A 14,610-nucleotide genomic window follows, 5' to 3' on the forward strand; every position below is an offset into this window, starting at 1 on the left:
AAGTTGTGCAAAAATTGGTTTCAAAATATTATTTAAAATACTAAATAACTCTAGCACCCCCTGGCATTTTTTTCTTTTGTCCCACCCTCTTATGACTATGCATAGCGGTTACAATAAGTTTAAAATCGTTGTGTTTTTGGTATAATTTTGCTATGTCTTTAAGTGTTCAAACACTTAATTTAATCATAAACATATTTTAAATAATAGTAATTTTGCACTGAAGACATAGCTACCACAACATCAAATTATTTTCAAAGATTTCTTTGTTCCTTCAGATAACTAGTTTGTTCTCAACCATAGTGACATTACATTCCACAGATTCCATCTGTTTCTGCTAAACAGAGGCATTGATTTGCAGCCCTGTTAGAGTAACCAGGTTGCACTCTTTTACAGTCTATGGTTGCACTATTAGTAGGCTATTGGTAACAGGGTTGCATCAAGCATGACACACAATAGCCTATACAGACTACAGAGTGTAGGATACCTTTGATTCCTGAGCCGGAGAGACTATTTGATGATTAATTGCCTGCATTTCTTAAAAAATAGCAGAAAATGATCAAATAAAAAATAAAAAATGTCCACGTGTTTTGTTCCTAAATTGTAAAATGTACAAATAGTAGCCGATATGTTATGTTTTCCTTTGATCTTTTCTCTCAGCCCTACATCACCTGAGTCAGACTGAACAGAATTGATTCACTTGTTGGGATGCTGTGCGCGTTTTTACAGGAAATACACACACACAGACACAAAATCGTATCGAGAAACACAATCAAGAGATATCCTGTAAATTATAATGATATAAAATCATATACAACCTAAAAAGTGATGTTATATCTGTAAGCAGGTGGTGTAGCTACTTCGTGCTTGCGGCGCCTGGTGGCAGACGTACCAACCTACAAGTGAACGCAGCATCCTCAGCTGTCACTTTTATCGCATCACACACTAAACGCCTAGCTGCTTTTTTATTTTTTATTTTTTTATTTTTTGGTGGATGCACATTACGATTAAAACATCGTCATGATGAGTTCTTGACATCAGCAGGAAGGAATACTCGATCGACAAGAATAAAAGGAGCCATGGGTCGATTAACGCTAAAAGAAAAATCACATTCAGCAGTGTTTGCTGTCCTGAACACACCCCACTGAAGTACCCCGATATTGTTCAGGGGGGTGGTGGAAAATAATGGCTGCACAGGAACCGTCTCCACCATCTTCCCTGGAAGGCAACAAACCGGGTTTCCCAAAGAAAATCCTGGCCAACAACCTGGAAGACAAGCATCTGTGCAATTCGTGCCAGAAAGTCCTGAGGAGGCCGCTGCAGGCCCAGTGCGGCCACCGCTTCTGCTCCTTCTGCTTCAACAAAATAGTGAGGTGAGTATTATTATAGTGTCATGGTTGCTAGCCAGCCAGCTAGCTAGGTGTGTGTGTGTACTGTGTACTGTGTGTGTGTGTGTGTGTGTGTGTGTGTGTGTGTGTGTGTGTGTGTGTATACGAGCATCAGAGCTCGTTACCAACAACCATCCCTTCATCAATACAGCTGAGATTTAACGGCGCCCTGCTTTACTGCTACAGCATGACAGACAGGAGAGGACAGATGTTGATGTGTGTGTGGAACGTTATATTTCTAAGATCTGTGCCCACGGTCCGCGCAAGTTAAATCCACCGACCAGCCTCTTTATCCCAATCACATCTCAACTTGTGTGTCTGGTTAGCCAGCATCTGTCTGTCTGTCTGTCTGTCTGTCCTCTTCGTGGTCAAGTTCCGCAAAACCTTGTGGGCAGCAGGGTGCATGTCCAACAAGTTCAACATGACACTTGTGTTCAGATACACACACCATATGTGTGCCATTGTTATTATTTTTGTCTTTATATAAAAGTCTTTATAGCATATCTCTAAAGTGTCATCCTTTGATATTGAATTGGCGACATTAATTTGTGTATTTTCCGATAAAAGTTTGGAATGACTTGGGCTATTCTCATGTTGTCCAGACAAAGCTCCATCAAACCGTGTGCTACTACTTTTTATTATTACTTACTATGACAATAGTAGCCTATGACTGATTGTCTCATTTGTTTGTCATCATAATATAATAATCTAGAGATGAATACGTTAAAAATCACAGCTTACTTCTCGTGGTCTGGTTTAACGGCTTAGTGGGGAAAAAACATGATAGTGATGAGATCACTGATTTTCTTCTTTCTCTCAGTGCGCATGCGTGCTGGTCCATAGACCGTACTGTATTTCATAATAATGGATATAATGGAATTTTTTTTGCAATTTGTATAGCTCTTTTCAATATAAGTCAGATATAAAACATTCAGATAAATCAAAAATAAAATGTAAATTAAATTAGCCTAAACATCACATAATTCTAGTTGCCATGTCCAGACAAAGCTCCATCAATCTGTGTGCTACTACTTTTTAATATCTTTATTAAAATGACAATAATATGACTGAATGTCTGATTTGTTTGTCATCATAATATAATAATCTAGAGATGAATATGTTAAAAATCACAGCTTACTTTTCGTGGTCTGGTTTAATGGCTTAGTGGGGGAAAAAACATGATAGTGATGAGATCACTGATTTTCTTCTTTCTCTCGGTGCGCATGTGTGTGCTTGGACCATAGACCGTGTACATGTTACTGTATTTCATAATAATAGATAATGGAAATTTTGCAATTTATATAGCTCTTTTCAATACAGGTTAGAAATAAAACATTCAGATAAATCAAAATAAAATGTGAAATTAATTAAACATAATTTTTAACCCTGTCCCTCGATTCTAACTAGACCTTGTACTGACTAGCAGTGAGCTACCAGAAGATCTCAGATTGGGTCTTTGTTGATGGAGGGATAAAGGGACTAGCCTTGAAAGTAATTACAGCTGAGGGAGATGATTGCTGCCGCAGTAAAACCAAATGTCCTACACCTGTGAATACACACTAACTAAACAAACAAAAAAGAACATGTTGTTCTCAGGTACATCCTCTTTGCTTTATTTGTCATTGAGGTGTGTCCAAAACAAGGATTTCCACTTTTTTTTTACTCTGAGAGCACCTTTGGAAAGAAATTGTATCTAAACACTAAACATCAAAATCCAAATCTGACATTTTAACCGAAAACCATGTGAAACTCACACCACAAAAAGCTCTTGGTCATGATTTAGTCATAAACCTAGATAGATAGATCGGAAGGAGAGCTTTAGGAGTCTTCCCTGACTCGTCCATCTGTTGAAGGACTGTGAGTCTGTACAACACCTGGCTGAAGGTGCTTTAAGCAGCAGGTCAGGAGGATGAAACCCTGACATGGGAGCTACGCTGCAGTCTGACCTTTTGTGAAGAGAACTGAAGATGAACAAAGCCTGAGTGGATCTGCCGAGAGATGAGATAGACTTCCCAAATCCATGTGTGCACAGCTCGTGGAGACTCACGGAAGAGTTTGATATATTGGTTTTCACTTTCTGATGAATATTGAATGTAGAGTAATGGGCCAAAATTACAATTTTATCAATTTCTAAGTATGCTTTTGTTTCAGATTTGTACCTCTCAATGACAGTGATTCATTGCAGCGTCCTGCCTGCTGTCAGTCACAGGCCACAGTGTTTGGATAATAATGATGCTATGTCGGCCGTCACGTGATTGGCCAGTGTCTATCATAATGTCAGTGTGTGTTTTTTCCTCCCTTCAAGTTCCGGACCACAGAAATGCAGTGCCTGCATCAAAGAAGACTTATTTGAGGAACCCACCTCTATTCTGAAGCAAGGTGGTGTAAGTATACGTTTACATTTACATCCTTCTTACCAGCATCAGCATGTAATGAGGAGTCTTCAGAGGTGCTGAGCACTTGTTGGCTGTTTTGCCTACTACAGCATCTCTGTTGGGTTTAGGTCAGGTGACAGATAACACTTTGGTTTCAATTAACACTTTTGTGTTTACAACATAACTTCATGTGTCCCTTCATAGTTTTGATGTCTTCAGTATGAATCTACAATGTATAAAATTATAGATAAATAAAGAAAAAACATTTAATTAGAAGGCGTGTCCAAACTTTTGACTGGTAGTGTAAGTTCCTTAGAAATAACCGAGAGAGTCGCCACTGTAGTGTTTGTAAGATCTAATGTTCTGGAGTGACGGGGCAACACAGCAACAAAAATAGTCCCTGTATTATAGGGTTGGGTTGGGTGGTATCCAGACCAACTCACCATGTGTGCGGCTTGCCGTCTTTTCCTCTCTCTTCTCTGAGCCGCCACATGACGACGTCACGTCCATCAACTTTATCAAACATCTCCCCAAAGGAAAACATGATGCTACTGGAGTAAAATAGAAAACTCAACCACACACATGTAGGTGCTGGACATACACTCATTATTTAGGCAGTAAAATAAATGATATTTAGTAGGTAATAAATCAGGCCCCTATATGAGTGCACTGCAATTTTTTTTTTAATGACGGTAATGAAACTGATACTGTTGCTATTTTAAGATACCGCGGTATACCTTATTACCGTGTTACCTCCCATCCCGTCTGCATTAGCACTTTGTGACTAGGTTGTGGTGGTGCAGTAGTAACAGTAGGTGTAGGAGCTGCAGCCCCGTGTCCCTAGAAAGACCGTACGACGTGCTGGAGAAATTAGAGCCAGGAGAGAAAAGTGAGCTTCAAGCAGCTTGGCTGTCAGTAAACCGATGCACAGGGTTGTGTAACTGTGCACCTCAGACTGTAACTGAAGACACCAAGCAGACAACACTGACACGGCAACCTCTGCTTTTCCATCCAGGCGTTCCCAGACAATGCCGCTCGGAGAGAAGTGGAGGCCCTGGCGGCCGTCTGTCCCAATGAGGGATGCACATGGACGGGAACCATCAAAGAATTTGAGGTGCATATTTATGGAGAATCAATAACGCCACTGATCATATCTTGTCACTTGAGCTCTGCATGTGCAAAATTACACTGATACACACAGAAGGGCTACATATAAACCAGAAGCAAGGTTTAACATTAAAGGGACATTGTGTAACTTCTTCTGTTATCTATTCACGGAAATCGATTATTTGGTTCAAAAATCTGTTTTTCATTAATCAGTAATCCCCCCCATCAACAAACTGAAGTGTTCCTTTCAGCTCTGAATTAGCCGTTCATATCATTCATATCTACATGGAGCGGGTAAGCTCGGTGCTGGCTGCCATGTGGTGTCTCCATGTTTTTACGTTCAGTGGCAGCGTGACGGTAGGAAACCACGGAAACTCAGCGGAGACACCGGAGCTGTCGGCTCAGGTCGAGGTGGCGTCTGTGAAAAGTCACCGCGGTAACGCAGTGAGGAGGAATGGAGCGTTACACTGATGCTGCATTCACCTGCAGTCGGGCAGACGGCCGTCGCTAACAAACCAGATGTCATTTTAGTCACAGAAGTCGAGAGAAAGCCGGTAAAACGTGGGTCAGGTAAACAATACCACATCGCCATGACAACATATTGTCACGTGTATTGTTTTGCCTCGTGCTGACGGACCACTTGTTTACATAGAGGCTTGTTTATGCCGTTACCTGCAGCGGCTGTCATCCGTCTGCCGTCTGCCCAATTTGACGTGAATGCAGCAAGAAAAAATACGATTGAGGTGCTTGCGATATACAACCGCAACGCTAGATGGGAGTAATTCCTACACAATGTACCTTTAAGTCTTCAAATTTCATGCATTCATTTCATGCATTCATTTCATTTTGGTATCTAGGTCAAGTCTGAAGTAGGCTACGTCCATGTTCATCGTACAATAAACTGCACCTTTTGTAAAAAATGCTGAAAATGTTTGTTGTGCTGCAGGCTGGGCACGAAGGGAACTGTGACTTCATGATCATCCTGTGTCCCTCCTGTAAAGAGCTGATGAGAGCCAACGAGCAGGAGCGCCACAACGAGAGGGAGTGTCCAGAGAGGACGCTCAACTGCAAATACTGCAAAGAACCCTTCTTACTGAAGAACATCAAGGTCAGGCTGCCCTGTGCTACCGGAGACAAACACCGTCTGTCTCTAGGGCGTGGTAGATGGGGACTTAAAGACTAGAATGTCAACAAACACAATGCTCAAACTGTTGCCCACTGCTAACTAACTGAATCCATGAGTCCTGTTTACATCTTGTTAATGCCCAGACTCTGAATAATTTTTTATCATTTAAATCACAGCAGAAAGGAGCCATTAGCTATTCTAGCAGTTAAGGTGACCCAACGTCCTCTTTAGCCTGGACATGTCCACTTATCACGTCCTGTCTGGTTTATGAATTAGTGAAAATGTCCGGTTTTCATTGTTTTTGAATTTGAATTTATTTTCAAACGTGTGTAAAATGAGAAGAAAAAAAATACTATATATATTTGTGTGTACTTGTGTGTACTGTACATACATATATATATATATATATATATATATATATATATATATATATATATATATATATATATATGTACAGTACACACAAATATATATAGTATATATATATATATATATATATATATATATATATGTACAGTACACACAAATATATATAGTATATATATATATATATATATATATATATTATATATAGTTCAGTTTCAGTTCAGTTTTACTTTATTAGTACCCGTAGGTAGATTTGTTGTGCAGTAGGAGAGAGGGCATCTCCCAAAGGAGATATACTGTATATACATAAAAACAAAAAAACAATAATATAAGCATCATTAAATCATAATATGCACAAGATTGAAAAATAATTAATCAATAAATTCCCACCCCTTTCTACTCATCATGGTTTATACCGTATATCTATCTACTACGTAAATATCCATATCAATATACATACGGTATACTACATATTTATCCATAACAATAAACATATGTACCACATCCGTTAAAATGTATAAACACATATGTACTACATAGATATCCATATCAAGTTATAATAATAAGTTCATTTTCACAGGACCATTAAGCATTGACTGGCGCTTTGCACAGGATACTAGGGTTCTTTGGTGTGTGTGAGCATGCTGCTCAAAAAAGTCCTCACTTACCGTCCTGGTCAGGACAAATGTTTCATAGGTTGATTTTCCTGTAATTTGTGTACAATTGAGACTTGTTAAACTGAGATTATTTTTGGCATAATTCAGCATGTTGAATGTGTGAGCTTGTGTCGTGAGAGATATTAGTTCTATTATCATTATTTTTTAAGTATATTTTGGGGCTTTTTATGCCTTTATGGGATAGTACAGTTGAGAGAGACAAGAAATGGAGAGGCAGAGAGAGGGGGAATGACATGAAGTAAAGGGCCGCCGGATGCGGGATTTGAACCGGGGCTGACTGCAGCGAGGACTGTAGCCTCTGCATATGGGGTGCCAGCTCGACCCACTGTGTTGTATTATTATGTCATTTTCTATCCAAACAGACAAGGCATAATATAAATATATTAAAGTTATAAGGCATCTTTGTGTAAACTTAAAAGATCTTTAAAGGGATAATTCAACATTTTTGGCAAATTGGCCTATTGCCATAATCCCTATAGTCATAGGAGTAGGTTCATTTGCACCTTCATTATTGCCTTTGACTAACATGTACACACACACATTCTGATGTGTTTGGCTCACAACAGTGTAACACTGCACATGACTGGCTCCTTAGCTTCCCATGACATTTGCTGTTCCATGGCTAATTTATGAACCCTGGGCCTGAGCTGTCAGCTGAGCTGGGACAGGTACCTCACTGTTGTGTTGCCATGGTGCCAACAGTGGAGTCACAGTGTCCTCTAGTGGACAGATTGTTATATACTAAAGAACAAGTGAATAATAAATCAGTGTAGCTGGTGCAGGATCATTGTGCACAAGCAAAATCTTACAATGAACCAATGCCTCAAGGTATTTGTGGTCAGATTATTCTGATAAAAAAATGGCCAAATATGATTTTATTTAGAGCTGAACTAGTAGAAACAAGAGAAGCTGCTTGAAAAGTCAGAAAATACTGCACCATGACATGATGTTGCTTTTAGTGTGAACTAACTGTCCTCCCTGTTTTCCTCTTTCAGGCTCATGATGAAATCTGTCCAAAGTACCCGATGATTTGTGAAGGTTGTGCAAAGAAAAAGATCCCCAGAGAAAAGGTATCACACACATTTATTTCCATCGAATATTCATAATTCTGTCAGATTGATCCCATCTAACCATGTAGCTAGGGATCAACTTCCACAGCGTCCCTTTCTGTAGGTCATTAGCTTCTTTGTTTTGTTTTTTTGTTTTGCAGTATGTGGACCATATTAAGTTCTGCAGTAAATTTAAAGCACCATGCAGATTTCATGTTGTTGGCTGCGATACGTCTGTAAGTAGAGATTTTTGTCATAATTTACAAGAACAGACAGAGAGAGAGATGCAGTAGTTTAGTTTACACACTGATGTTTTATCTAAAAAGGTGGACGTGTACTACGTAGTGACATGATTAGCTCTGATGTGTTATGAGAAAATAAAATTACATAGTTTTTATAAAGGAAAGAGATTTTTTCTTTTTGAAACTTACATGCAAAACCGACCCGCCAGAGGATCTGATTGGTCCCACCATGGCAAGGCAGGGCAAATTTGTTTTTATTGCACAATTCATATACCAGGTGATTCAAAGTGCTTTACAGTGGCATATTATAAATTAAAATCAAAAACAGAAATATACATTTAAAAAGAAAAGGAAGAAATAAGACAATTAAAGACAAGATGAGATAATAATAGCTATTAGAATTACAAAAATCATTAAAATATTAAAATCAAACCAGAAAAAAGATGCATAATATTGTTGTGAAATTGCACATATTTTTATCAAAGAATTTCAAGTTGTTCAGAAAGGACAGTTCATTAACTGTAAACATCTTAATAATACTAATAGTTGTACAAAGGGTCAAATTTAGAGTTATTCTTACTTATAGGTTATAATGCTGTTATTTTACTTCAGATCAATGTGCTGTATGTTGCCCTTGAACTAAAATGAGTTTGCCCCCCCTGCTGCTTCAGAGCCACTCATTAACCTCCGTTCATGTCATTAACCCAGGGCATCACTAACTTTCCCAACCAACTAAAAACAACAAAAAGATTTGTGTCGTTATCTCAGACAAACTGACACAGACATGCAGGTTCACTCTGAAACAAAGACTAGTGAGCTTCTTCTTAAAGCAACACTATGTCGTTTTTCAACCTTAAAATATTTAACTTGTCAGATCTGTTTCCACTAGTGTTGCTCAGTATCAGTGTGGTAAAGCTGTAGAATACTTTTGTAGTGTATGTTTCTATAAATAATCTTTAGATACTTCTTTACTCTGTGCTTTAACTATAATCTTCTGCACACACATCCTTAAGATGTCATTCCTGCTGGATGTGTGTGATTCAAGTCTCATGTGTTTCTGCTTGTATGTCTTTTTGCCTCCAAGGTGGAGAAAGAGAAGATTCATGACCATGAGCGCCAGTGCTCCTATGAGCACCTCAACCTCCTCCTGCACTTCATCATGGGCATCAAGGTGAGCCTGGAGAGCCTGCAGCCTCAGAGCCTGGAAGTGGCCAGCCACAAGCTGCAGGAGCTGCACCAGTCCCTCAGGGACCTGGAGCTGAAGATGAGCCAGCTGGGCGCGGGGGGAGCAGCTCCCCTGCAGGGCGCCTGCGCCCCCGCCCTGGCCACCTCCTTCACCCCGCTGCCCAGCGCGGTGGGAGCCGCCCTGGAGTTACAGCTCCAGAGTGAAAAGACCAAAGTGGTGGAGCTGAGCCGGCGCTGCCAGGAGCTGGAGCTCAAAGTCAGCACCTTCGAGAACATCGTCTGCGTCCTCAACAGGGAGATGGAGCGCTCCTGCACCACCATGGAGGCCTACAACCGCCAGCACCGACTGGACCAGGACAAGATCGAGATCCTCAACAACAAGGTGACTAAACAACATGAGCTGTCAAAACCCTGTTGGACCCCTAAGACACTTTTGTTTCCCAGAGGGGCATACTGACTAGAATCAAATTGAAACATGAAATGCATGTTGCTGCATTATGTTAAACTACATGAACTGGTGTAGCCGCGTAAACCAGCTTCTCCCGGAAATGCATTTCATTTCATTTCACAGCGAGAGTCTGTAGTCCCCCTGTAAGCGTATGGGGTGGGCGGGTGTAGTAGCGTTGACAGACAACCCCATTCAGCCAATCAGCAAGTTGGTGTATCAAACTTTTTCCGAATCCAGTTGGAAAAACAGCGAAAACGTCTTTTCCTTCAAGAAACTCAACAAGCGCCGACTCTTGCTCTTGTGTAATTGTAATGGATGGTATTTCAGTAAGAATTTCCCTTATTGCTGTTTTTAGGCTGCTAATGCTAGATACTGTAGCTCCGCCATTTTTGTTGTGGTAAGAGTCGTGCAGTGTAGTGACGTTATCATCCGGGGCTTTGCACCAGTCGGTCCCTGATTGGCCAACGTGCTGTATCAATCACAGAAATCTGAGCGGCGACGCTGATTGGCTCGGCCTTCTGAGGGTTTCAGGCCATGAATGAGGCCAGACTCTCCCTGTGAAATGAAATGAAATGCATTTCCGGGAGAGGCTGGTTTACGAGGCTAGAACTGGTGGAGATGGTTGTTATATAATAGACTGTTCCCCAGCCCAGAAGACCTAGGTCCTTGTTGCAAAAACCAGTAACTTTCTGTTTCTATGTGTAAGTACTGTACTCATGTGCTGGGCTGCAGGTCAGTGAGCACTGGATGCCGGTGCCGGTGCCGTTGAGGAAAGCGATGGTGCCGTAGCCATCCAGAGCTCGTCTTCAGAGAGAGCTAGGGGTGGGCATTGCCAAGGACCTCACGATACGATACGCATCACGATACTTGAGTCACAATACGATACAATATGATATTGCGATATCCAAATTTTGCGATATTCTACATAGTTCACTGAAAAATGTAAAAGGCATTATGCATCTTAAAATCCGAGTTGTATGTACATCAGATGATAGTGATAATTCATGGGACAAACTGAGTCAAAACAATTTATACCATGGTCTGGGTGAATCCTCGATTCTGATTGGCTGCGGGGTGTCCATTAAAAAGTGATAATGGACACCGATAAAGATGTTCCGGTCAAATTGCCTGATTACGTTCTAAATATTACTGCGCTGGCACAAACGCTTGTTAGTAACCACGGCAACGGACACTCGGACCATAACAACTTTTTTTCAGCGCATCATGGCACTGGAGTCAGTAAACACACAAGCGGTAAGAAGTGCACTGGCCCTCTGAAAAACTTTGTGTCACGTAACATTTAAGCCGTCACCTCACCTCCCTTCACTGATCAACTATCAGGCTGTGGCAGAGTCACGGGCTGTAGTTATGCTGCGGTCACAGCGGGTCCCTCTTTTTTTTTCTTTTATCGCCGACGAGAGTTATTAAATAGTCCGCTCAGCCGCTTATTGTGAAAGACGTATGATTTTAACGGTAAAACAACATTAAATCATAAGTGAATGATTTAATATGTATTTTTCTCGTAAGTGACCATGGTATAAGCGGGATAATGCCCTTCGAGGTGTCCGATTATCAGAAATTAATGGACTTCGCGGAAGCAACCGTCCGACGCGAAGCGGAGGACGGTTCACGCCTCCGCGTCGTCCATTAATTTCTGATAATGGACACCTCGTCGGGCATTATCCCTTACGTAATTCAAATTATCCATGCCATTTTATTGTAACCATACAAGCGCAAGTTACAACAACATATTTGCATTAACAACACACTGTCTGACGTAGCAGTACAGTGACACCTCACGGAGCAGAGGTGCGGAAGTTGTACTGGATTTACGTCTGACACATGTATTATTATTCGAAAAATCGATGTATCGTATCGCGATACAAAATATTGCGATATATTGCCGTATCGATATTTTTGCCCACCCCTAGAGAGAGCATTATCAAACTGAAGACAACTCAGATGACTCCACACTCATGTGCTACTGTGCTTGCAGGTGCGTCAGCTGGAGAGGACGGTGAGCCTCAGAGACCTGTCCATCGTGGAGATGGAGGGCAAAATGAGGGAGATGTCTGCCGCCACGTACGACGGCATCTTCGTCTGGAAGATCTCGGATTTCACCAAGAAGAGGCAAGATGCCGTGGCCGGCCGGGCCCCCGCCATGTTCTCTCCTGGTAACAGCTTTTGTATGACGGCTAACATGTTCACTTATAATCCAGAAGGTGACGAGGCAGCAGTGAATAACAGACACGATTATACATTGATGGTGTTTTCCAGCCTTTTATACCAGTAAGTACGGCTACAAGATGTGTCTGCGGATCTACCTGAACGGAGACGGGACCGGCCGCGGCACCCACCTGTCTCTGTTCTTTGTGGTGATGAGAGGACACAGCGACGCTCTCCTCAAGTGGCCTTTTAACCAGAAGGTAATACTCACTAGAATCATCTAAACACAGTCTCATTGTATGACTCACTGTTTGGAACTGAGTCCATTCATAAAACTAAAGCTGGAAGTTTATCATTGAAAATATAGAGCTTTGAAAACTGGTTAAATGTTGAACACATATTAAGCTTCAATATTAGTAATTGTCAAACATGCACAGGATTTTAAAATTCGATTTTTATTTATTTTGAAGTGCTGCCTTTGACTTCCTAGCTAAATTATTTCCTCAGATAAATAAAAGTGGGTCCCCAATAACGGCCAGTGCTGTGGTCAACATGACAGGTGGATAAACTTCTAGTGCCTATTTGCAACCATTTGTTGCTCTCATCCAAAGTATTTGATCCATTCATTCTGATCTCAGGCTTTTATTGCATATGATGCCTTCAAATATTTCACAATAAAAGCCCTGTTTAGAAATGTTTCAGTATGTAATAATTTGAAATGGTAACAGGAAATACAAAACTTAAGTGACTTTTTAATTCCAGAACCACCCTGTTCTCAGCGGGGTTGTATTTAAAGGGATAAGCCAACATTTTTTTTATCGTGTCTTGCCTCACTCCCGAGTCCATGACAAGCAGATAGACACTATCCTTCCGACTGTGCGTGCAGTAACAAGGTTAGATACGGGCAGAGCTGGCGCACCGCTAATTAGCTTGCCTCAAACGCTGGAAGTGTATAGGTAGTGTTAGCCTGCCTCCACCTAAAGTCATCAGAGAAACTCTTCAGCAACTCTAAACGGAAACCAGCGGGCCGATCTTCGTCTCAGAGCTGACAAAACTCTCCGGTAAGGCATCTTGAGCGGTTAAATGCCGGTAACGGGACGAGATCGGTCAAAACTGAGGGTTTAAGCAAAGACGGTTTATTTTGGTTCAAGCTAGCTACATCGAGGGTAGGTTAGCTTCCTATTTCAAAGTAAAAGCACAAATTCTATCATCATGGTTTTCTGTATGTAAAGGGCAACGGGTGTTTTATTTTGTGAAAGTAAGCGGAAGTGCGTTGGTCACAACGGCTAGCTTGAGTAGCGCCGAATTCTTCCGAACAAAATTGTAGACAGCTGGTATTGAGACAAATTAATGACACACTGCTGATCTAAACGGCTACTTTCTCGCCTAAAATGTTTGAAATGTTGATAAAGTGATACATTTACAGAGTTTAGAGCTAAAATGAAATCAGCTTCTTTCGGCTTGGGTAGGAGGCAGGCTAACACTACCTATGCACTTCCAGCATTTGAGCTAAGCTAATTAGCGGTGCGCCAGCTCTGCCCGTATCTCCCTTGTTACTGCACGCACAGTCGAAAGGATGGTGTCTATCTGCTGGTCATGGACTCGGGAGTAAGGCAAGACACGAAAAAAAAAATTGGTGTATCCCTTTAAACTCATTTTTTTAAAAACTCTATTCACTTCAATTTTCTCTGACTCATTATAAAATCTGAATACATAGTCAATCATATTATAACTATGCGTGTCATTGTGCTAAAAGTGGAAGTGCTGTAGTGGGTCAGGATGTAAGGCTAGACTCCCAACATGTGTACCCAGGTCACCCTAATGCTGCTCGACCAGAACAACAGGGAGCACATTATCGACGCCTTCCGGCCCGACATCTCCTCCTCGTCCTTCCAGAGGCCCGTCAGTGACATGAACATCGCCAGCGGCTGCCCGCTCTTCTGTCCGCTCCCCAAACTGGACTCTAAAAACTCCTACATACGAGACGACACCATCTTCATCAAGGCCATCGTAGACCTCACTGGACTCTAGACAGGAGACGAGAGCATTAACCCAGCCCTGCCTTTTTTGTTGCTACTAACCTGTTTTAAATCAACAGGCCTTTGTCAGACAGTTGTCTTCTGGGGGTCTAGTTCAGACGGACGGTGGCGATGTGGGAGAGCAGAGCAGGAGACGTCACTTCTTTTTTTTTTTTGCCACCTGTCACCGTGGCTGTAGATTTCAAAACCTCATCGACCATGGTAACCCAATTTTTATCCAGTCAAAAAATTGATTATTACAAAAGTCAATGGAAGACTTCATACAAAACAGTATATACCCCAACATGTGACTGGTGACAGGTGTTTATTTCCCACCCTGCAGAAGACACAGAGTGTTTGAACTCATAGAAGCATTCCAAAACATAGGTAGAATATTACTTGTGAACTAACTAGAAAACTATGGTACTGTCTCTAATCTCTAGTGATCATCCTATGGCTTTGTTTA

The 14,610-nt window shown here is 41.3% G+C and overlaps 2 protein-coding genes across 2 annotated transcripts in view; one reads left to right on the plus strand and one right to left on the minus strand.

Annotated features, from left to right (window-relative positions):
• The window catches only part of imp4 (IMP U3 small nucleolar ribonucleoprotein 4), a 247,612-nt gene that overhangs the window by 40,400 nt on the left and 192,602 nt on the right, over nt 1-14,610 (minus strand). The gene's annotated exons all lie outside the window — the stretch shown is intronic.
• On the plus strand, nt 1,106-14,157 carry LOC310991412 (TNF receptor-associated factor 2-like; the record flags this gene model as incomplete). The annotated part of the gene is made up of 10 exons (XM_083979102.1): nt 1,106-1,370; nt 3,691-3,769; nt 4,776-4,874; nt 5,814-5,975; nt 8,032-8,106; nt 8,247-8,321; nt 9,412-9,894; nt 11,957-12,134; nt 12,238-12,386; nt 13,939-14,157. The coding sequence occupies exons 1-10, from the start codon at nt 1,183-1,185 to the stop codon at nt 14,155-14,157; spliced, it is 1,707 nt and encodes a 568-aa protein (XP_083835228.1). The 5' UTR covers nt 1,106-1,182.

The sequence above is a fragment of the Trachurus trachurus genome (assembly GCF_905171665.1).
Source record: "Trachurus trachurus genome assembly, chromosome: 9".
Classification (NCBI taxonomy): Eukaryota; Metazoa; Chordata; class Actinopteri; order Carangiformes; family Carangidae; genus Trachurus; species Trachurus trachurus.